The following is a 24,676-nucleotide window of genomic DNA, read 5'->3' on the forward strand; positions in this document are numbered from 1 at the left end:
TCTCACAGGTTCAAATATTCATAGCAAATAATTCCAATATTAATCTCCCATCTTTCTAAGCAGCCTTCAAAGGCAACACAAATCCTTGGTGAGGACAGAATAAAATGAAAGCCCAGTCCTTCAAGCCCTTATAAACATGATAGTCTTTATTAACACACATCTTGTTAAAATAAATGAGGCTAGTCATGTAAACAAGGATTATCCATGCCAGCCTGTGTTTGCCAGCTGCAGCCTCACATTTGGAGTTTCCAGGCAAAGTGGTGTTTGAGTTATATTTTCAAGAAAGAAAGTCAAAGTAAGTTAGGCTTGTCTAACATTCCAAAATGCCTTGTTTGAGTTACCTCAAATTTTACTAAATCCATAAATAAATAATCCCTACTGGCAAGAAACCATATCATAGAATCATAGAATATCAGGGTTGGAAGGGACCCCAGAAGGTCATCTAGTCATCTAGTCCAATGTCCCATATGGAACATTTTGGGCAGAAATTAGTGTGTATGATTGAGGAAGTAGAAAGTGGTCAAGTTAAAATTATAATAAATAGTTAGTTACAAACTGTGGAGTCAGTACTGCAGCTCCATATAATATGAAATTAAACACAGACAATTTATTGACAATATGATCATTATCAGTGATTGGAACTTAAACAAAACCTAGGAAAATCCTTTTTTAAAAAAGTCTCGGTTAAGCTGTTACTAAAATTCTACATTTATGTAACAAAGATTTTAAAAAAACTCCTTGGTTGTGGTACTGTTGTTCGGAAATCTAATCTAACTTTCAACGATGGCACACAGACCTCCAGTTTCCCAGTGAAAACTTCATGTACTGACCTATATACTGTGAATCTACCCACTTCTTATTCTTATGAGCAAGAGGCCTAAACCCTCCTAGAATGAGCTGGAGACTATAACACTTCATGTATCCATATATGGGACTACACAGCAACCCAGATCAGTCAGTGACACATTTGTCAGTTTACTTTTTTTTGTTTGTTTTCATAACTGTATCAAGCAATTCTCTAGTATGTATTTTGTAACAACTGTGGTTTGCATTAACCTCATTTTAGTCAATTTCATAATCAAATTTCAGGATGCAATATCCACCATTAAAAAACATTCAGTTATACTCGTACAAAACTCCTCTGGAATAAACTCTAATAACAACCACAAACTGAAGATTATTTTGTTTTAAACTGATCAACTTTTTTACATTTTCTTTTAAACAGGAACGAGAAATGCATAGAATCCTGTAAGAAACAGTGAACTGAAGAAACCACCTTGAATCTCAAGGAGCCTATAATTCCAAGGAAATCTTGACTGGTTTAAAAACTGTTCATAACTGCAGTTAGTTTCTCCTATTAAAATAGTTGCTTAAGGTAAATAAATTATGGACATAACTATAGTTAAGACTCTAATCTTAAAGGATCAAATTTCCTCAGCACAGTCAATTGAAAAAACAACACAAAAGGATGCCATCGAGCACGACAGCTTCCGAGGGTGGGGCAATAATCGCAGAATACAATCACACATCCGTGTATTTAGTTGACTCTGTTGCTGCAAATATCAGAGCTGAAAGTCCGAGGAAAATCTTTAGCTCCTCTTTGAGCTGAAATAAAACAGTGCAATTAGTCAAACTGATCTTGGGAAATGCATGTAGGCTGAGATGAACATCTAGGTAAATCAAAACTGTTAAAACGGAATGATCTTTGACTTGTTAAAGAACATATACCCCTTACTCTGAAGAAGAAGAAAAAATAGGAAAAAAGCTCATAGAAAGCTAAATTGCGCGAGGAAAAAAAAATCAAAATCCTCCAAGGTACAGGCAGTGAGATACTTTATTATTTTTCATTGATCTGTCAATGCCACTCACGGAAACTCTGAGCAATCAAGCTGTAGCAAACACATTATGGTTACAGATATCTATACAATGTTGAAATTAGTCAAGTTCAAAAGTTCAGCAGCGAGTGGCTGCAGGGACGGCTGCCGCCACACCCCTTTCTGCTGTCAGCATGTGAGAGGAGTCCAGGCTTGGAAACAAGGCTGAAATTGACCATGTGCCAAGAAGGAGAGTTGAGCAAGAAAAACCCACAGTAACATTCAACCTTAAACCACAAAGGGAAAAAAAGTAAAAAGGGAGAGGGGAGAAGCGGAAGGCGAAGGGGTGGCTGACTGTGCTGCTGGGAGTGTGTGTGTGTGTGTGTGGGGACATTAGCCGGGCCCAGCCTCTGCTAGAGCCATGGAGAGCCCAGTCCTATCCTGTGTCCTTTATCCAGGTGATGGGAATATCAGTGAGGCAAAGACCTGTCCAAAGAGGCTCTGCGGAGAAGCGGAGCAGCAGCTAGGGCCACCTGGAAAAGCGCTGGGGGAAGCGGAGAGCAGCAACGGCGGCCAGCCGCAGCCCGGCTCCATGGAAGGGAGCGCAGCAGCGGGGGAAGAGGAGCGCGGGGGTGGGGAAAGCGGCGCGCTCCCTTTGCAAGCCCCCTGCGGTTTCAGCTCCTCCTTGTGCTTCAGCTCGCCCGGGGCGGGGGACAAAGCCCCGCAGCAGGATCCCGGAGCAGCCGCCTCCTGCAGCCGGGTGGTGAAGAGCCAGTGGGAGATTAACAACGCGGCGTCCGAGTCCGAGGAGGAGGGGGAAGCGGGAGGAGGCGACATCGCCCGGCCGCCGCCTGGCACTTACTGTCCCCAGGCTGGAGCGCAGCCCAGGAGCCCGCAGCAGCCGGTCTCGGAGGAGCCGGACCTGGTGATCGAGGTGTCCGGCCGGCGGATCCGAGCCCACAAGTCGGTGCTGGCGGCCAAGAGCGACTATTTCCGCGCGCGCTCGTCCCGGGACATCCTGCGGGTGAAGGGGGTGAGCTACGGGGCGCTGCGCCTGCTCATCGACTACGTCTACACGGCCCGCATGGGCGAGGTGCGCCACGACAACCTGGCCGAGGTGGTGAGCGGCGCCCGCGTGCTGCAGATGCCCTGCGCCCTGCACTGCGCGGCCGAGGCCATGCGGGCCCAGCTGCGCCTCGACAACTGCTACCAGCTGCTGTGCCTGGCCAAGAAGCAGCGGCTGGCGGAGCTGCGGGAGGCCGCCTACCGCTTCATGAGCGACCACTACCTGCAGGTGCTGCGGGAGCCCGCCGTCTACGGGCGCCTGAGCGGCGCCGAGCGGGACCTCATCCTGCAGCGCCGCCTGGAGGCCGGCAAGCGGAGCCTGCTGGTGGCCGAGGTCAGCGACGCCTTCGAGAGGCTGAGCGCGGGCAGCAGGCCGCAGAGCCGGGAGAGCAGCCGGCCGCAGAGCCCCTCCTCCGTGGTGTCGCTGGAGGAGAGCAGCTACCTGATCTACTGCTACCAGGAGGCGGCCAAGGAGTGGAGGGTGCTGACCCGCCTGCCTGAGGAGGCCAACGCCAAGGGCTGCGCCATGTGCGTCCTCTACAACTACCTCTTCCTGGCTGGGGGCATCGCGGTGGCTCCGGGCGAGCAGCGGGCCCGCCTCTCCGACAAAGTCTTCTGCTACAACCCGCTCACCGACACGTGGAGCCAGGTGCGGCCTCTGGGCCAGCCCCGCTCGCAGCTCAAGCTGCTGGCCTTGGACGGCTACCTCTACGCCGTGGGGGGCGAGTGCCTCTTCACGGTGGAAAGGTACGACCCGCGGGCCGACCGCTGGAGCCCGGTGGCCCCGCTGCCCAAGGGCGCCTTCGCCGTGGCGCACGAAGCCACCACCTGCAACGGGGAGATCTACGTGTCCGGCGGCTCCCTCTTCTACCGCCTGCTCAAGTACGACCCCCGGCGGGACGAGTGGCAGGAGTGCCCCTACAACAGCAGCCGCCGCCGCTCCGCCGACATGGTGGCCTTCAAGAGCTTCATCTACCGCTTTGACCTGAGCGGCAGCCGCGGCGAGCAGGGGCAGGCCGGCGGGGTCGAGGTCTTCCGCTACAACACCGTGGCCAAGCGCTGGAGCCAGTGCGCCTCCCTGAGGCCCAGCAGCGGCCCCCTGCAGCCCTTCCGCTGCGCCGCCTTGGGCAGCACCATCTACTGTGTCAGCCGGGCCGGCACCCTACGTTTCAATCTGGCCCAGGACGGCGAGGTGGAGGCCGACGGGGGGCTGCCGGGCAGCTTCGACGCAGAGCTGCTGAAGGCCCCCTTCGAGGCCAAAGGTGTCCTCCTGCCCTTTGTGCTCACCCTGCCAGAGAAGCCAGACAAAGCTGGGGAGCCGGAGAGCCCCCTGGTGTTCTGAGTGGGCCTGGCGTGAGGGCAGCCAGATCAACTGCGGGAAGGGGCTGTGCTTGGTTTCCGCGTGGTGCTCTGATCAGCTGGTCTGGGGCCTCTCCACTACTGTACAGCAAACATCCAGCCAGGGGCCCGCACCAGCTGGCAGGATTAGAGGGAGCTGGGCTTGCCCCTAGCTCAGCAGCCTGCCCGACAGCCACAGCCCCTGACTAGGGGCACCTTCAGAAGGTATGCATGCATTAGAGGGCTGGGGTGCCCCTCTTGAAGTGTTGATCTAGGGCCGGTGCTGGTTATAACCACTCTAATCTTTACTTTGCTTCATGCGGGAAGAATTCACTCCTTGGCGCTGGTGAGCAGCCAAGCAAATTAAAGAAAAGCTGCTAAAATAGGATAATCTTTGGGATAATGTGGGCCAGTTCCCAATCTGGAGAAGACCTTTCCTCCTGGAGTTATATAAATCCCTGAAAACAGAAGCTTATAATGGAATATTTAATAATAGTGTTGCTCTTGTATATATACACAAGAGGGGCTGCTTCTTCTGCCTTTCGTTTTCTTCTCTCCTTTGGATATCAGTTGTGAATACTGCTGGCTACATAAAGGAATCCAATTTACTCAACAGCTCATATGTTAGAAAAGTGTAAGGAGATCATCTGAATTGCATTCTTTCATTTTTGGTTCAATAGATTCTTTAAGGAAGACATGGTACTGTAGCCCCAAGAATCTGCAACCACAACGAATGATTTAACAGAGACCAGATTTAAAGTTTTTAAGCAACACAAATGCCTGCCACATGTTCAGATTTGGAATACAGAGGAAAAGTCAGTTTACCATAGCACAGCAGAATTGTGGCTGAAAGAAATGATAATTTCTGTAAAAGACAATGCTTTACTTTTTTATCAGAAGTGTTAAATCATAGTAAACAGGAAGCAAAGCTGTTCAGTTCATGGCAGATTGAAATGACTGTGGATGCCACTGAGTGTTGGGGGAAACATTTTGTATTTCACTGCTCTTTAATTACCTGCAAATCAATGAAAATGAACCTAAACTAAATGTGAATTCGTTGAAACTGATTGCATTCAGTTTACATATTACACTTTATGTCCAGTAGCCTGTGGTAAGAGACTATTCCAGCATAGAACAAGGCTATCATGGGAGAACAAGAAAAACAAGAGTTTGCTAGAGAAGCTGATTATACTTACGTACTAGCATAATGTTAAGATTTCCCTATCTTTTAATTGAGAGGCTGATTTATTTATTTGAGGTAAATGAGTGTTGTAATTAATAATTCACTTGTCAATTATAGTTCTTACTGATGCCATATACTTTCATTTGGATTCTGAATCTTTTGAGAATAATTTTTTAGGAAGCAGCATATAGAGAGAAGAAAAATGATATAATGGGAAGTTGAAGCATACTTTTTATCATGTTATTCAGAAAAAAAGTGTAGACCTTCTGGACAGGCATGCTGTATTAAAAAGCACACTTGCATTTATTTTATACATTTTATATGTAGACATCCAATAGAAGGATACAGCAAATCTGTTTAGCTTTACAGTAATTAATGAGAAACCATTTTCTTAAAATAGACCCAGTGTTTTTGCTGTTGTTAATTCAGCCTGGAATTGTCACTTGATAATGGAAAAAAATTGTTTATGAGTATTCATCATTCTAGAAAGACATAGCAACTTCACATCAAAGAACTGCAGTAGAAGAATCTTTGTTTTATTAAAATATCTTATTTTTAGCAGAGTGCTAACAGTAAAGTTCTTATATCTCATTGCTAGTTCTAAAGAAAGGCAGCAGATTCTACCATGAGACATCATTTTGACAGACAGAAGCCACAGAGTTTATCTTTATGATTTATTGATGTTTTATGTAGTTGATCTGATTAGAATACTATTTAGAAACCAGTGGTGCAATCATGAAGCCTTTAGTCAAATAATCTCCCCCAATGAATTCACTGTAAGTGTTGTCTGAACAAGGACTTTATGACTGGGCTATATACATTTTAGCCTAGTCAGCATGCTAGTTGGTTAAATAGGATTTAACACTGCAGTTAGAATTTATGTTGCGCATACATGCAAAAGTTAGATATTGATCTTTTACTTCCTGATACATGTAACAGATTAGTTAATTCCTCAGCTGGACAAATACAATTTTGCATTTTGCTCCTAATTATATTATTGCCTTCTAAGTATCAGAAGAGCTGTGAGGCTAACGAAAAAATGATTTGTGTGCATTAGAATTATTTTTCATATCATTGTAGCACAGGTAATGCTTACGGTTCTGTAAGTGCAAACCCTTAAAGCTAAGCAGCGTGCAAGTATTGCTGAAACAGAGCCTGAACCAGTATAAGGACCAAATGCACATATTGAAATGTCAGTTTTATCTCATAGTACAATTATACAATTGTTTATGTATTTGAATACCTTATCTAGTACAGTATTTATACTACTTTTCTAGTGAGGAAGCTAATCAGGTTTGTAATTTTTTTCCCCTTTGCATTTTAATTTGGTGGTATTTCATGAAAATGCTGCTTGATTAGTTTTGGGAAACCACTGTGACCTTAAATGTATAAAGATATTCCACAAACATCCAGCAAAGGTTTGAAATTTACCTTTATCATAATTAAGATATTTGTTTCTGTCTATAACTAGAAAACATGTTTGCAAATACACTTTACAACAAAACCAACCAAAAATAAACAAACAAGATTAAATCAAAAGTACTACAGACACCATGAAGACATTTTCACTATTTCATTCAGATTAAGAATGATAGTATTGGGCCAAAATGTTCTCTCACTATTTACCCTGTGAAAGTGAGAGCACAATCTGGTTTTAATTAGTAGTAGTCAGTCAAATAGAATTTCCTTTATACCCTAGTTGCATAATCACAGCCAGATGACTGATTTTTCTGGTAACTTAAAGACATTTCTAGCTGGTTTCCTATTCTCTGTCCCATGTTTCCTAAGTAGATCTGTGATTTTTCCCCCCATTATATATTCAGTACTAAATTCAGTTATGAATGTACCAAGTGAAATGAAATGCAAGCCTTACTAGCAAAGTTAGCAAGAGACGGAGAGCTACTAAGCAATGACATGAGAAAGAACCTTAATTCCTGCAACACAGTTTATAAAACTCCTGTTTATACCTTGAAACCAGTTAAAAGGAATAATTTTCAAAAGAATATCCCTATTTGCTCAACCCAAGAATTGCTAAACCATATGGGAATGATGCTAATCATAGCTGTTTAATCAATAAATCTGTTGTGCAGTAGCTAATGTGAATTCCATGCACAATGAAATCCCTTGTAAATAAACAGCTGATAGAATTTCAACTGCAAAAAGAATAAATTATTCACATGAAAGCTGTACTTCTCCTGTGCTGTTTGGTTAGGTATCAAAGTGGTTGCTCTCAGTACCTTTGGTTATTTATTGTTCATGAGTAGCTTATTGCTTTTCATGCTTTAACAGCATTGATTCCAGTGACTGCTCCACAGATTCTTTCCATTTTACAAGCACAGAGCTTAAACTGCGTTGATTTGCTTTGTGTCTCTGTAGTGACACCTAGCATTTGTTACTTGAACAAACACCAGAAGTTCTATAGTGAGTTCTTTCTTTCTAAGTTTCAGTTTTTATCAATGACATTGATTTTGGTACAGTTATTAAAGCATAAGAAAAGAGGAGAAACTCTTACTTAATATCATATCCGAAAGGTACCATTAAAGTAACTGTAGTGAGTCATTTAATGAATCTGTCTGTAAGGGATAATATCCTGCCTTTGTTCTGTGCACTGAACTCACAGTGGATTGAAAGGCCTTTTATGTGTGGTGTGATAGCAGAATGTAGATCTAAGTAATTTCTAAGAAAAGTACCTTTTAATCTAAGGCTGGGCAGATCCTGTTGCATAATACCCAAAGGTAGGAGGCTAGGGTCTTATGTACACTTAGAGGGCCAAATTCTGCTCTCAGTTAAATCAGTGTAAATATAGAATAATTCCACTAATTTACACCAGTACGACTGAGAACAGAATTTGGCCCACAAACTGTTTGAGTCACATTCTGCACTCAGAAATGTCCAATCCCGCTGATGTCACACCATTCATTTTGGCCCAAGAAAAGTATTGTCGTAGGAGCCGCTACAGTAAATTTACCAGAATTAGGAATCAGTATTCTATTTTGTGTTTTAGAGGCACTCCCAGTTTCACTAGTTACCAGCATTTATCCAGCGGATAGGAGAAAATGTGAATTTGTCTTCTGTTCTGTTTGTTTATTTTGAATTACCATATATTTAGCCAAAGCAAACAAAATAATGGTTGGGGGAGAGCAATGGGGGAGCCAAAAGTAGTATTTTAGCCAGTGTAGAATACATGGCCAGTCGTCTTAAAATAGTTCAGTAAACACATTTTCCTATTTATATTTTTTCCATAACTGGAGCACATTTCAAACAAATACAGTATTTTTCAGTGAGCTAGTTTATTTGCTCATGCTTTGCTCTTAAGCATTAATGTTAGTGATGAATAAACCCTAGACAAATTTGTGAAACTATAAAATGACCACGTTGATACAGTCATTTATCACAGACTAACGAATGCAAATGCTTCAGACACTGTGTACAATTCAGGTGAATTACATTTGTAACTGATGTATTTATTAACCTTTCAGTTTTAAATATCTAGGCAAAAATCACTGTAAAGCTTTTTATGTAGTCTAATTTATGCTGTAATGGAATAAATACATGCAAACGCAAAAGCTCCCCTTAGGGCTTTGCGGGTAGTCAGTGTCCTTTCTTTATGAAATTATTTTATATACAGTAATCTATATCGTTTACAATACTTAAACAGTGTTGTGTACATTCTTAACATACAGCAGGGGATCGAAGTTCTAAGTACAGTGTAATTGGCACATACATTTTAATGGTATTCATGATCATGCTACAAAAGTTTGAAAAAAATGCACCGTGCTTTGAAAACAGTTGCTACTCCAGCTGAAAGACCACATTTTCTTTTTGTAATGTGTTTGTACTACAAGGTTGAAATACACTTTTTGCTATTAAAAAGCCCAATTAATTGACTGCTATGTAAGTGCAATGGTGGTACTAGGTTGGGGAAGTGATATCACTCCCAAACCTGGAGACAAGTTTTGGGGGCTACAGCACAGTTAATTTCCACTTACTGTTGCTTCCATAAAGAAGCTAAAATACATTAATTAACTGTATCTAAAGTTACAGTTAAGTTTGCCTGAGTGTATTCTGATATTTAATATGTCAGATTCCTGATAGTTGGCAAATCTAAGGGAGGCATAGGGCCTGATTCTCCACTTACACCAGTTTATTGCCACTCCTTTGACTTCTGTGGAGTTACTGCAGATTGGCACAAGTGTGAGCACAATCAAGCCTATAGTTCAAATTTACTACTTTGTCTCCAGCTGCTGTTTTTCTTGTGAATAAGTTGGAGTCCAGTTCTATTGAAGTTAAAACACAGCCAGACTGAAAGAGATCTAGGGGGCCAAACTCACAGGCAAGATGAGATGGATTCAAAGATGGTGTAAATTTAACTCTTCCTAAGCTACCCTAATGGGCAGACTATACCAGTTTAGACTCCCTTATGTTTACCTAATTAGGGCCAAATTCTGCTGTCAGTTGCACCAGTGTAAATATGGAATAACTCAACTGTCCTCACACACACCTTGCCACTGTGCAGTTTGCCCTTTCCCTTACTCTTACACCTCATCACTGAGTTTGGCCCACGGTTTGCAAGTGTGGTTCATCTGCTGTAACTTACTGAGAAGCCAGAAGAGAAGAATGCAGCAAGAAAAGCACTTAACTGAATAGGGTAAGAATATATAAGTTCAGTGGACACCTTCCCCTCCTCCACCCAGTTTAAATGTACACACTTTCCAGTTTCCACTCTCACATCCGGTGTGGGTTTAAGTAAGTCTGTTGGAGCCTAATTAAGTATCAGGGAATATAGTGCTGACATCAAGCCTTATCCTAGGAGATGTATGCATGCAAATTACATTGAGTTTAGTGGAAATTGTGTTCACCCATCTCCCTGTATGATTAGGCCCATAGGGTCAAATTTCAGCTGTGTTTACAGTCAATTAATGATGACTGGCTCCAAACGTAGTTTGTGCCCGGTCATTGATGAGCGGGATCAAACCTGGGACCTCTGAAGCTTAATACATGATCCTCTACTGGATGAGCTAAAAGCCATATGGCCCTTAGTGAAGACTGTAGAGCAGACTCATTAATCTCTAAGTGGTCTCAGTGCCACTGATGGGACAGAACACCACACACAGGAGGTGTGTGGGTTACACCTATAGTGTGTGCTTTGTAGTCACTTCAAGAGAGAGAAACTTTGCTGAGAACCCAAATAAGAGGAATGTCAATCAGTTTCTTGGCTACAAGTGAAGTAAATTATTACTTATTTCTGACAGCTCCAATGCTCCTCTGAGCACATATCAAGCATATAAGAAGGCACAATCTTTTCCCCGAGGAGTTTATAATCTAAGGGTATGTCTATGCTGTGAAGTTGTCGACAAAACTTTTGTCTTTCACAGGTACTTTAAAAAGCCCCCCTGCAGCAGCGTGAACGTGGCTTTGTCGGCAGGAGCGCTCTCCAGCCGCCAAAGCTAATGCTACTCGCGGGGCTGGAAGTATTTTGTCAGCAAAAGTGACAACAAAGTACCGACAAAGAGTGTTTACACACGCTGACTTTTAGTGGCAAGGCTGTGTTGACAAAGCCTTGTCGCTAAAAGCTGCATAGTGTAGACAGGCCCTAAGGAGAGACAAACAAAAAGCCCAGTGGATGGGGAGAAAGGGAACAACACATTATTATTCTTGATTATTCATTTTGTACTGTGGTAAGGTCTACAAGGATCCCATTGTGCTAGGTGCTCTATAAGCACAGGCGTAAAAGGTGGTCCCTACCCCCAACCAGTTTACAGCTGAGTTAAACTGTTGTGTTTACAAATGCATATTATAAATAGAACATGACAATTATATCCATATTAGTCTGTAAGCGTGACACTATCAGTTTGCAGGTTTTTTTATTGGAATCACAGAACTGGAAGGGACCTCGAGAAGTCATTTAATCCAGTCCCGAGCACCCGTGGCAGGACTAATTATCTAGACCATTCTTGACAGGTGTTTGTCTAACCTGCTCTTAAAAGTCTCCAATGATGGAGATTCCACAACCTCCCTAGACAATTTATTCCAGTGCTTAACCACCCTGACAGGAACTTTTTCTAATGTCTAATCATGATAGAATAAAAGGTTTGTGCAGTCTAGCACATTGTGGATAGCCACCAGAAACAGTTATTAATATTCTTAGCTTTTCAGGGGAGGGTGAAGTAGGTGTGGCTCAGCAGTGACACCTGCTTGTCAGTTTGGAGTGGGATTACAATTTATGGAAGATGCTGAGTTTTAAATTCATCAAGGTGGTTGGGGTGACAAAAAGGCCATGGAAAGGAGGAGGAAAATATATACGTATACTGGTCTTACATCCACCTTCTCCCCACGCAAAACTTTGCCCTTTGAGTGTGCTAACAGTTTACAATTCTGAATGTAGTCCCCCAATCGTCTGGCATACCCAGAGGTATTTTTAAAATGATGTTTGTCTTTTCCTTTGCAGGTTAGATTGTATTTCTGTTTCTGCACAATTCTTCCAGTAGGTCACTAGGAAGGTGAAGGGACTCTGCTGACTCAGTAACATCCTTCAATTACCATGAGAATCCAGTAACTTTCCTTTTCTGCCAGGGACTTCTTCTTCCCCTCGCCTGTTTTTTTGTTCTACAGAAAAGAAAGAAAAGGAATACATGCTAACCTACAAACAACAACAACAAAACTTACTTTCTAGGTGAGATGAAGAAGAGTATTGGTTTATCTTTTCCTCCAGCATAAGGGTATGCTAAATAAAAATAGGGGCTGTTTAGTGTGCTTGCTTGAAAAAAGCATGAAAGGAAATCAAATTGATCGTAGTGCAGACTCAGGGTGGTATCAACTAATGTCTTTTTTGATGATGCCATTTAGTGAACCTATGCTTTTATTCATTAAAAAGGTGGTCAACGAGGGCTTTGCAGGGAGGGGCAAGATAACTACAGGATGCTGCAGAGACTATGCAGGAAGCTACTGAGCAGGGAAGGAAGGAAGAACACATGCTCTCATAGTATTAGATTCTTTCCCACACACTTTAGAAAGCATTATCTCACTGTTCAAGAGCTTAGTCAGTAGCAGCAGATTATCTATCTGCTCCGGATTTGATTCCCTTTAGCTTTGCAGCCATTTGCACATGTGAAAAGTAAGTGCAAAATGAGCAAGTGGAAAATTCTGTTCTGGTAGCGTTTTACACCCAGTCCGTACAGGTCACAGGTCAATGACTATTCCAGGTACAGAGGTGGATCAGATATCCCACCCAACCCTGATAGAGGAAGAAGGGGAAGTGTTTGCTTAGAATTAGAGACACCTCCTGAACTTTGGGAGGGTTGTCTCAGATATGACATTGAATTTCACAGCTGCCTCCTATCTTTGTCATGGACCACACCAAGACTCTAGGTCCAAACATTGTTTATGGGAGGTAGTGAAGGAATGGAGAAGGGTGACAGAGAGAGATCCACATTTTTCATCTTGAGGTCATCTACAATTACAATGCATGTTTTATCATACAGGCCCATTGAAGTCAGTGGAGCTATGCCAATTTACACCAGCTGAGGGTCAGGAGGTTTTGTTTTGTGTTTATTGTATAAATCATGGTGGCAATTATGCTAGGTCAATAGATAGTACATGAAATACACATTGTAGGTGAGACCCCTATAAAATATCATTTAAAATCCTAAAATTCTGAGAACCCTGCAGAGTCATTTCACCATGGAAGTGGAGTGGTGCTTTATACAAATCCAGACAATCTAATTCAAAACAAAAATTTCACATCTTCCTGTGAATTGGTCATGCAGTTCTCAGATGCTCTTGTCTATTTTTTAACTAAATGGTGAGGTCTGAGTCAGCATTTAACTTCAATATCTGTTGCTCAGCTTAATAATCCATTCCAGAGGTGCTGTACTTGAATTCCTGCCTCACCTCCATGTCTCCTTCCAAAGCAGTTAAAGTTGTTAGGGTTGTCCTGGCTCTCCATGCCAAGGTGCCACTGGGAAAAGACCTTCTCAATTTAAGTACCCCCTACCTGAGGAGATTTGCTTGAGTTCATCTGTTGCTGCCTTCACAGCTCTTTCTATAGAGCTCAGTACATCTTTGACTAGTTATGCCCACTCTTTGTTGTTTTTCTTTGAAAACTTGCCCCAGCCTCTCAGGCCTTAGTGCTAGTTTACCTTGCATAGAGAGATATACAGAGATCCAGACACACACAGAGCACTTATTTCACACATCTTGGCTGACATCAATGGAGGAGAAAGAGTAACAGGGATAAAAAGGGGAAGGGAAGAATTGAGAAGAAGGAATATGGAAAGTGAGCATCACTGAAGGGAAATCTTTGCAAACTGTTTTCCTTGTATGCTGCAGCTATTTCAATTTTTGTTGCTCCCACACATACATATACAAGATCTAAAATCTGAAGGTAAATAATGGAAATTATTGAGCAAATGAAGCACAGATAGTTTTCAATATTTTCCTATATGAAATATTTTAAAAGGGAAAGGTTGGTCTTGTGGCTAAAGCAATGTGGGTTCTATTCCTGGTTCTACAACAGACTTCCTGTGTGATCAGGGACAGGTCATTTAACTTCTCTGAGCCTCAATTCCTCTGCAGAATTAGGATGATAATACTTCTCTATTTCACAGAGGTGTTATTCATGAATTTGTCCTCTGATTGGTAAAATACTTTGGGCTCTTTGGATGGAAAATACCATATAAGAGTAATGTACTCAATATCTCACACAAAATGGTACTCAAATAGCAATTTACATTGGGATAGACAGTCATGAGCAATTTCAGTTTGTAAAAAACAACTCTCCCTCCTCCCCAGAAAAAAAGCACTCCACTGTTACATTGGTAAGAGTCTATATCATGTCAACAGCAGCTTTCCTTATCACAGATCTGAAAGAAGGCCATATTATTTGCTTTATTGGCATTACCCATGTTGGAGGCTGGCAAATCTGGGGGTTCTCCTGTCATCATTTGCCCCTCAGACCTGAGATCTGAAGAGGCAGAGGGTTCTCTGTGCCTCCATACTGACTCCCAGCTTCCACTAGTCCCCTCCAGCTTCTTGACAATGCAATTTCTGTGGAGAGGGAACCAGGTAATGCTAACACACACATAAAACCTGGAAATAACCCAGGGGTTTCTGGGTGCATAGTGCATGTCCATGGCTTTTGTCTCCTCTAGCCATTCAGCTTGTACTCACAGAGGGGCTTAGAAGGGTTTGGGGGAAAAGCTGAAGAATGAAGCTCAGTTGGTACTCTCTCTCTTTTTCCTTGGGTTGGGTTATGCTGGATACTTTTGGAGAAGAAGAGATGGCATATAATTTTTAGTGTGAATGTTAATTTTCTATTAAATACCTACCTTTTACAGTCCTTTTGCAACACCTAGTTTGCGACACAGCTGTAGAGGTACCTATACTTCCATACAACTCACACAGCCAAATGTATTAAACAAACTATATGCCTACGAAGGGTTCTTTAAAGACCACAAATAGTCAGGACCTCAGTTGTATCCCTTCTAAAAAATTCTGATAGCCTTATAACCTTGATATGTGTTATTTTACCATCCTGTGGAATTTACTAGAGTTAAAAGCCTGATATATAACTCTACAGGATGGTTTAACAAACAAGCCAGCCAGCCAACCCTCTAGTCTTTCCTACGTTCTATGGGCCAGATTGGCAGCTGGTTAATCAGAGTAGCTCCACTGAAATCAGTGGATTCAGCCCTCTAAATTGTTTAGCATGTTTCCCATACAAAGCTGTTGAAAAAGCACAGAACCATATTCTGTAGGACTTCTCATAAAGATAGTCTGAGCACTGTTGTCTCTAGCAGTCCCTCTCACCATGCTGAACCCAGAAGAAAGGCGGTCATCTCATGAATCCCCACCATTGCTGTCTCATTGAAAGACTGACCCAGCTAAGCTTTTGATACCTGATGTAATCTTAGCACAAAGTGGAGTGGGTGCTTGACTCAAAGTTGCTATAAATTCATGAGATTACAACTTTTAAAGGATGGGTTTCCTTCTCCTAAATTTAAATCTTATTTCTTAAGGTGTCACTAATATAATAATGTTAATTCTTGCAATTAGCTTTTATTTAAGTCCATTAAAGGCAGTTTTGATGCCAAGGTCCAGATTCTCAGCTGGCGTAAACTGAAAATTTATACCAGCTGAAGATCTGCCACCCTCCACCCCCCAAACTTTAAATCTTCACTATCAACAGTTGCTTTCATGTGGAACAGGAGTTGACATTGTAAAGAGAGCCAAAATTTACGACTTAATTTTCTACCCACCCTTCTTTCTGTATAATTCACAACCACAAGTTGTCTGAAAAAAATATAGTATAAAGTGTGTGGGGGGAGGAGGGTAGAAAAAAATCACATTGATTTCTTTTATTATGCCCCATTTTCCAGTTATTTCTCCTGAATCAGATGGATTATGCAAAAACTGGAGCAACACATATCCATGCTAAGGCATATTCTTTCAGGAGTTATGCAGCAAACAAGCGATTTTTCTGCTGGGATAGACTATAAGAGATACAGAAAAGAACCTATTGATCCAGGGATGTGATTGTAAACAGTATTTACCATAGACTCATTAAGCTTTCCACTGACCTAATTCTATTCTCATTTATACATATGTAACTATACAAAATCAGGTAACCGAGGACAGCATTTGATGCAGCATCTTCAGTTTTGCATCTGTAAATAGAAAAGTCTTCTGGTCCTGATTGTGGTTTTCCTAGGGTATTTTATTGAGGAAACAAAGACCATATTATTTCCCTCTCACCCTCTCTGCTATGTATTTGTCTTCCTTGCTGGCTCCTTTTTGATCTAGGAAAATTGAAGGAGTTCTCCTTATCAGGTTCAAAGTACAAAGGTTGGTCTACAGAGCAGTGATTTATGTCGACATTGACACATATCAAACAGAAATAAGGGGTCCCTGCTCCTCTGGGTTTCTTTCTGCCATTTGAAAAGGACACTATGTAGTTTTAAATAAAATAATATATTCCCTGCTTTACGTGGATGATAGTTGTGAGGCAAACCTGTAGCCAGACTAGGGCTGCTCAAACAGGTGCCATAACTCCCAACCTCCAACAGAGCCTGCAGTGACTCAGCCCTCAGGCATGCTGTGGAAGCCTATTCCTGAGCGGGGCCCCGGTCAGATGACCTCCAGATACAGGCAAGTTAGTCTGTGTAACAGCACTACCTGGCCAGGACCCTCCTGCTGCCTTTCAAAGTAACAGACTCCCTAGGCCAGTGGTTCTCAACCAGGGTCACATCAACTCATCTAGATATTTGTCTAGTTTTACAACAGGCTACATAAAAAGCACTAGCGAAGTCAATACAACCTAAAATGTCATACAGACAATGACTTGTTTATATTGCTCTATATACTACACACTGAAATGTAAGTACAATATTTATATCCCCATTGATTTATTTTATAATTATATGGGAAAAATGGGAAAGTAAGCAATTTTTCAGTAAGTGTGTGCTGTGACACTTTTGTATTTTTTTGTCTGTTTTGTAAGCAAGTAGTTTTTAAGTGAGGTTTAACGTGGGGTACACAAGACAAATCAGACTCCTGAAAGGGCTACAGTAGTCTGGAAAGGTTGAGAGTCACTGTCCTAGGCTTCCAACCTGCCTTTGATCTGGTTCCCATTCTTGCTCCAGCCTTGTTCCAGCCCACTTCAGCATTGTCCATCCCCTACTCTGAGCTTGCTCCAACCCTACATCTGCTCCTACCCTCAGACTGACTTCAACCTGGCTTTGACCTATGACCTGCAGCTGGACTTTGACTATGATACTAATTTGACTTGCCTACAGACTCTGACCTCAGTTCTGACTCACAGCTGTCCCTGGACTCCGGTTTCAGCATTGCTGTTGGCCCGGTCCTGATTCTATGTCCAGCTTCGACCACTGCTTCAACCACCAGGCCTGACAGCCTGACCCAGAGCCTGACAATAGTACTCAATTATTCAAGAGCTATCTTCTCTATTGCCTATCTAGATTTGGGATAACTAATCTTTCTCTTCCTTTATCCTATTCAGTATCATTTTCATGGGCGTAGCACCAGTGACTATGGTACTCATGAATGTTATGCTTCCAAAAGTCCTGAGATTTTTGGAGGCATTCTCAAGATCTTGAGAAATCACACACAAGCTTGATTCTCCAGCCCCAAATCTGAGGTTAGGCAGGTGTGATACCCAGTCATTTTCTATAGACCCTTTGAATTTCCCCTCACTTCCAAATTGTTCACATCAACTCTTATTATTTATAAAGCACACACTTAATAAAGATGAGTGTCACCTAAACCAGCATTTTTTCAAGAAGAAATCTATTACCAATGTTCAATATTGCAAAAAGCACACTAACAAGGAAGCTCCTCTCACTCTTCAGTGGATTCATGCTGCAAAATATGATGTGCCAAATTCTACTGGTCCACCCACATACACTCCCAATCTCCCAGGAAACAAAACCTGCATCTATGCTCGGATTTTTGTTGCTAAAATGTCTCTGTATTACTGCCAGTGGTTCACCGACACCAGTTGTGGCAACACTGGCTAGATAGGGCTGCAGACCACTGCTGGCATTTTAAGCAGTGTGTTCTCTAACCAGGCTCAGAAAAGGTCCACAAGGCAACTGCAAAATGTAGGTTGCTGCCGGTCCCTTCTCTACACTAGCCCTGATGGAGCAGGAGGGACAGTAGCAAAAATTTCCCGATACACAGAAAACCATCTGGGTCTTCTGGCAGATGGTCCCATCACTGCTAAGAGAACTAGAACTCCTGTCCCTCATTCTTTTTTTTTTCAAAATGCAAATGAATTATGAAAGCAAACAACATGGGTATTGCCATACTGATACCCTGTGGGCTGTAAAACTCAATCAACCAAGCAAGCAAGAACAAAGCATATTTTATGAAAAGGCAGCAGAGATGTGCATAAACCTATCAGCCTATAAATGAGACAACCAAAAAAATTAAGTGATGCTGCCAGTGCAGAAGTGGATTTGAGCACTACGAGGGGATAACCAGATCTCCTGTTGCATTAATAGAACCTAACATCCAAGGGCCGGCAACTCTGTTTAGAGGGGACTGTTCCCATTCACAATGTTAAGTTTCCTTCTTCAGTACTGCTATCTGCTACATCGACGGGCTAATTCTTACAAAGTAAATAAAGCAGAGAAATGAAATGACTTGGCAGACTAGATAAACGCCTTAGGGTCATTGTGTGTTGTATTTCAAAGCTGCATTCAGAAGTCATGTCTGAAAACTGAAACAGCTTGGAGGTCATGTGTTGGTTAGCTATCCCTGGCACTGTTCCCTTAAAATGTTTTGTTACATCAAAACAAGGCAAAACATTTTTCTTCTGTGGTTTCAGATCCAGAAACAACAATAACTGAAATGCATTATGTACAAATCCTTTGGAAATGTTTTTTCTAAAGTTTTGGAGGATTTTTTTGTAACGTTTTCTTTTATCATTGATGTTTGGCTGAAGCGGATTCAAATAGTTCTAGGCAGAGCTGGAAAGTCTTAGGCCCTATCTACATTTAACAAGTTCTGCCAGCATAGCTATGTCAGTTAGGAGTGTGAAAAGACTCGCTCCCTTAACCAACAGAGCTATGTCCATGAAAGCCCTGGCGTGGATGCAATTATTCTGGCCAAAGAGTCCTCTTGCCAATATAGCTTATTTTGTTCAGGGAACCCCATGGGATTCTGGTAAAAGAACTCGTTGGTGTAAGCTGAATCTCTACAAGAATGGTTTGCTGGTATAGTTATACCAGTATAGCTATGCTGGCAAACCATTTCCAACATAGACAAGGCCTTAGTCTCTTTTCCAAAGCCTCTAAAGTCAACAGAAAGACTCCCACTAACTGCAACAGGCAGGCCTTGGATCAGGACCTTAGAGAGGTCACTTGATGGGGAATCACAAAGGTCCTGATCCTGCATTCCTTATGTACCAAAGCATCCCTTGAAGAGAACAGGAGTTTGGAGTGTTTATGGATTGTAAGCTTGGCCCCAGGGTGTTGAGTTAAGATAAACTCCTACAGGACTAGTTAAGATGGGCCATTGGAGCTAGCTCCCAGTCATACCTGCCCAGTACCTCAGTGTGAACAGCCCAACGTTCAGACTAGGTGCTGAAGCTTAATTTAGTGCTAGCAAAAGGTATCTGAGTGATAGCCCTGAAGGGTGCTGTCTTTTAGTTGTCCCTAAAATAAAACAAGCAGCACCAGCATGGGCTGCACCTCACTATGCCACGAAGCTGCTTTACCCTTGATCTTCTAGATGGCCCTCAAGGAGTGAGAGGGTAGTTCATTTGCCAGGTCCACTCAGCCCGTGGCCACTCCAAGAATGGTGCTAATGGGTTGAGATTGTGGAGGTGGCTGGTTGTGTCCATCAAAACTTTTGAGCTACATTTGTTTGGCTGCATATGTAGAGCCTGAGTCTCTCTCTGGGTATGTCTTCACTGCACAGTTAACCCAGGCTCCTACCTAGGTTTTAGCCCAACTTCTCTCCCCCACCTCTTTCTCTAACTGCATATGTAGAGCCTGAGTCTCTCTCTGGGTATGTCTTCACTGCACAGTTAACCCAGGCTCCTACCTAGGTTTTAGCCCAACTTCTCTCCCCCACCATCCACACAGAAAAAGCTCTGAGACAGGTTTGGAGTTACTTTAAGCCTAGGCTATCTTACCTGGCTGTGGATATAGATTCCAGTTTAACTCAGACTGGAACCTACCCACTTTGCACTGAGGATGCAGACAAAATCACTTGAGTGTTGACAGTCCGCCAATGCCTTTCCCACAATCCCCGCAAAGGACAGCCACATTCTCCCACAACTGACGCAACTAACTGGGAAAGAAATCTAGAACAACTCAGCACAGACCACCATGGGCTATGCCCCCAGACACACACGGGCAAGTGCAGAAACAGTGAGGGCACAGTAACGGGTAGGGCTTTGCTGTGGGGATGCTCAGATCCAAGTGCCAATCATCTGGGTTAAATGTGTAGTGAAGACACATCCTCACTTAACTAGTGTAAACCCAGAGTAACTCCAGTGAAGTCTGGGGTCAAATTGGAGTAAAAGTAGAGGAAGTGAAAGAAGGCTCAGGCCCATATGTAACTTTGTTACACCAAATTAGTACTGTTGTTTCCCCATAGACTGCAGAGGAGTTACACAGGTTTTAGGCTGGATTAACAGGGTGGGGAATCAGGCCCCTAGGTGGTTACTTAATAAATACATAAATTCGCTCCCTTCGCTACTGTACTGTTTGCTTGTTTTATTCTCATGCCCTCTCTTCCACTGTGTCTTTCTCAGAGGCATTTCTCTTGCTATGATAGTGTTGCGGTACATGATAACACTAATCTCTCAGCAGAGATTCTGTACACCAAATGCTTTCTCCTTGCTGACAACTTGCTTGTGAGAGATTTTGCGCTGCAGACCTTGAAAAAAGAGGAAAACAGAAGCGATAAGTGCTCTTCTTCCTCCTTTGTGTGTGTGAAAATGTGTGTGGAATTCCATCTATTCAGCTTGACAAAAGGCTCTTTCTCTTTGGTAGTCCTTGAAGCTGAATTTCCTCACTGTGCCCAATGTTTTTCTCTCTGGATGCCATTCAAGGAACAAATTGGGATAACCAAGTGTCCTCTGCTGTGACCTCAAAGAAGTCATTGCAGCTTACATAAAGTACATTAACTCTTTAAACCCATATTTGATTCATCAGGTGATAATTATTCCTTTTACCACATTTAGGCTCCCTCCGCCCAGGTCGAATAGATCTAACCATTGGGAACATCCTTACAGTTATTATTTGTACAGCGCCATACATGTGCATTATCTTTTTTACAAATAGATAAAAATATCCTTTGACTGATATAGGCTCTGATCCTGTAAACACACCTGCTTAACTTTATGTGCATAAATAGTCCCATTGGGTGAAATCTTGGCCGAAGGGAAGTCAATAGCAAAATTCTCTGTACTCCAGTGGGGCCAGGATTTCACCAGATGTGTTCAGTGGGATTACTTTCATCTGTAAAGCTAAGTATGGTATAAGTATTTGCAGGCTTGGCACCATATTGGCTAACAGTTATTACCTTAGGCTCAGATGGAAAGAAATATCACAGGGAGACTAGCTAGTTCAAATGACTGGTAATATTTTAATGACTCTTCTCTTCTGGAATACTCATTTGGTTCATTAACAGATTAGGAGTGAGTGAATCAGTTTTGTGTCTTTTGCTTGTTTCCTTAGCCCACATTCAATCCCCTATTACCTGCACATACTAACAGACTGTGACTCTACAGAAACAAGGTGGAGATGATGTTTTGTAGGCTGGATGGAAAAAGTGGAAGAACTAGGGTATGCCCTGAATAAGTGAATATGACCAACCATTGTGACGCAGATTTCCAACATAGGGGTCTTGTTACATTCAAGCCTACTATTGGATTTGCAGGTAGTTGCAGCTGTAGCTAGTTTTTACCATCTGTGCCTAATGAGACAGGTGTGACCATTTTTGTAGATACACAGATCATGCTTTTTCCACATCAAGATCAAACTACTGTATTCGTTTTTCACAAGGCTTCATCTTGAGACCACCTGGGAGCTGAAGTTGATGCAGAATGCAGCTGCCTGCTTGTTCAGTGGAGTTTCACCCTGAGAGCATGTAGCACTAGTGCTCTGTGATCTGCATGGGCTCCCTCTGGGCGTCCCAGTGGAGTTCCAGGTATCTGCTGTTGATGTTACAGCAATTGTGATCAGCAGTCACACTGAGGATGCCCCCTCCCCGGTTTAAATAGGAGGGAGCTGCCAGAGCATTTCCATGAAGCTGCCAGAGCATTTCCATGAAGATTCCTCAGGTTTGGCGTTTTCTTTCCTTGCTGGAGAAGAAGGTAGTGGGGTGGTGGTGCTACTTCTGCCTTCCTGTTTGAGCTCAGTAACTAGGGCACTCAGCTGGGACGTAAGAGACCTGGGTGCATGTCCCTGCCCCAATGACTAATTATTGATACACAGTGGAACAGCTTCAACAGGTGAGATTGAGAAAACATCACCTCAGAATATCCTATAGCCTCTTGGCTAGGGCTGTCTCCAGCAATGAGGGAGGCCCAAATTCAAATCCTTTCTCCACATCAGGCAGAACTGAACCCAGATTCCCACATCCCAAGTGAGTGCCCTAATGACTAAGATAACCTTAAAAGTGATGTGGCAGCTCTTCCTTCTCTCTGAATGGTGCCTCAGTTGCCCCCCTCCCCTCCCAAATGGTTTTGGCTGAAACCATTCAGTGACTGTGTCAAATGAATAGTAAATTTGCTGAAAAAATTATTTTTTGGTGAACGGAAACTATTAGCCAAAATATGTGCTCAGCTCTACTCCTGAGTGTTCATGAGCGGGGGGAAAAGAACTGCCTGTAAAGAATCTTTATTTCCCAGAGCCACAAATAAGTGTATGCCTCTGGGTGAGAGCTCAAGCCACTGTCTTTATTTTTAGAAAAGTAGCCTTTGACAAATTGATCTCAGCCCTTGTTGTTACTATTGGCACCTGGCAGAAGGGTTGCACATTCACAGATCAACTTGTGCTCCCCCTTATGCAAAATTGTTCCTGGGTTGTTTCAGACAGGAATTCTGATCTTTCCAATACACGGGCGATAGGTAGAGGATGCACAGGAGTTAGTGTTCTGAACACCATTAAATAAAGAACCACTTGAAAATAATTGTCCTTTCAGTCCCTGATGACCAAATACAAGTGCAGCTGTAATAATGCAAAAGCTGGCCATTGACCCTGACATTTTCAGTTTTGCTGAGGTGGTCAGTAACAGGAGTTTAATTTTCAGCCATAGGCATAATGGCTAGCCTGTGATATATGCACATCTGTTGTCCTCTCCAAACTCTTACATTTCTGCATGCAAACAGGCACCTGTATTTTCAAACGTAGCAGGATGCATGAATAAACAGTTAGCTGCTCAGTTCATTTATGGCTATGGGTACCTAGAGGCTGCTTTGAGAGTGCCAGTGTGAGAGCTTGACATCACACTCATTCGGGCCTAGAAGCTATGCTGCTTTGGAGTCTTAGAGGATTAAATTGGATTAAATTCCCACATACTGCTTTGGATGCTTAGGGGTACTGTCGATTAATCAACTAAAAATATCTTTCCTTGAAAAATCACAAGCCCTTAAAGAAAACAATAACCAAAAGGCCATTGTGTGGGGAAAATAATTGGTCAAGTCATTGAGGTAAGTTGTTGAGGAGGCCTGACAAGAGAAGTTATATGAAGTACGCTGTGGGCGGGGATAAAAAGGAACAGTTCTATGCCAGGTGTGAGAAAGTGATCTGAGGAAAGCCAAGCAGTCAGGTGACAACGGAAAAATCTGCTGGAAAGCCTTCCAGAGGTAAAGGAAATCAGCTGAAAAGGAACTGAATTGAAAATGGAAGAGTGGGTAGATGAAAACGCTGGCAGATGAAGTGTAGGAAGCAGTGAAGAAAAGCTACGCAAATACAGGAAGATGGTGTAATGGGTCTCTCTCTGCCCACAGTTGCTGGATTGCAGAGTGGATCTTGCTTGAAAGAACAGGATATAAAAAAGAACATATCTGAGGGGGCGGGGGAGGCTGCCTGGTGACAGCTCTGGAGAGACAAGTCTTGGCTATGTGAGGGCTCTGGCTGCAATAAAGAACTACTGGATTTTAAGCCAATGTAGTCTCTCCTCATTCATTCACATACACCAATACCGAATCCCTAAGAAGCCAAATGAAGAAAAAAACAGTTTTCTGTGAAACATGCCATCTAAATAGTGGAAGAACAGAAAAGAAAAAGAGGTGATAACATAAAAATAATATTCAGCCCATTTATAGTGCTTTTCATCCATAGATCTCCAAGCACTTTGCAAAGGAGGGTTATCCCTGTTCTACATATAGGGAGATAAATGACTTAAATAAGATCACATAGCAAATGTGGCTGCAAGACAACCAAGGTTTCCTAACTCCCAGTTTGGTGTCCTAGCCCTTGCATCATGTTGAGTTCACGCTATGCTTCTGTGGTCAAACATACTCTGTCTATTGTGCAGAATAGATTATAAAATTAATTTAATTAATATAGGTAAAAAATATGAACCTGATCCTCTCATTTATGGCCCATTCCTGCTGCTATTGGAGTCAATAGAAAAATTCCCATTGACTTCGCTGGGGCAAGATCAGGTGCATACATAGATGTAAATCAGGAGTAATTCCACTCAAATAAATGTATTTATTTGTATTGTTAATTCCACGTGTTCAAAATATATGTGTAAGGCCCTCAGAATCATGAGCCTTTAGTGTTCCCATTTTCAG

The 24,676-nt window shown here is 42.6% G+C and overlaps 1 protein-coding gene across 1 annotated transcript in view; it reads left to right on the forward strand.

Moving 5' to 3' along the window:
• KBTBD11 (kelch repeat and BTB domain containing 11) overlaps positions 1-9,173 on the forward strand; it is a 28,094-nt gene extending 18,921 nt beyond the window's left edge. The window contains exon 2 of the mRNA XM_074947780.1: positions 1,226-9,173. Coding sequence (XP_074803881.1) covers positions 2,236-4,221 — 1,986 coding nt within the window. The 5' untranslated portion in view covers positions 1,226-2,235 and the 3' untranslated portion in view covers positions 4,222-9,173. The remainder of the gene's footprint in view (positions 1-1,225) is intronic.
• The last annotated feature ends 15,503 nt before the right edge of the window (positions 9,174-24,676 follow it).

This window comes from Natator depressus, chromosome 3 (genome assembly GCF_965152275.1).
Source record: "Natator depressus isolate rNatDep1 chromosome 3, rNatDep2.hap1, whole genome shotgun sequence".
In the NCBI taxonomy this organism is placed as follows: Eukaryota; Metazoa; Chordata; order Testudines; family Cheloniidae; genus Natator; species Natator depressus.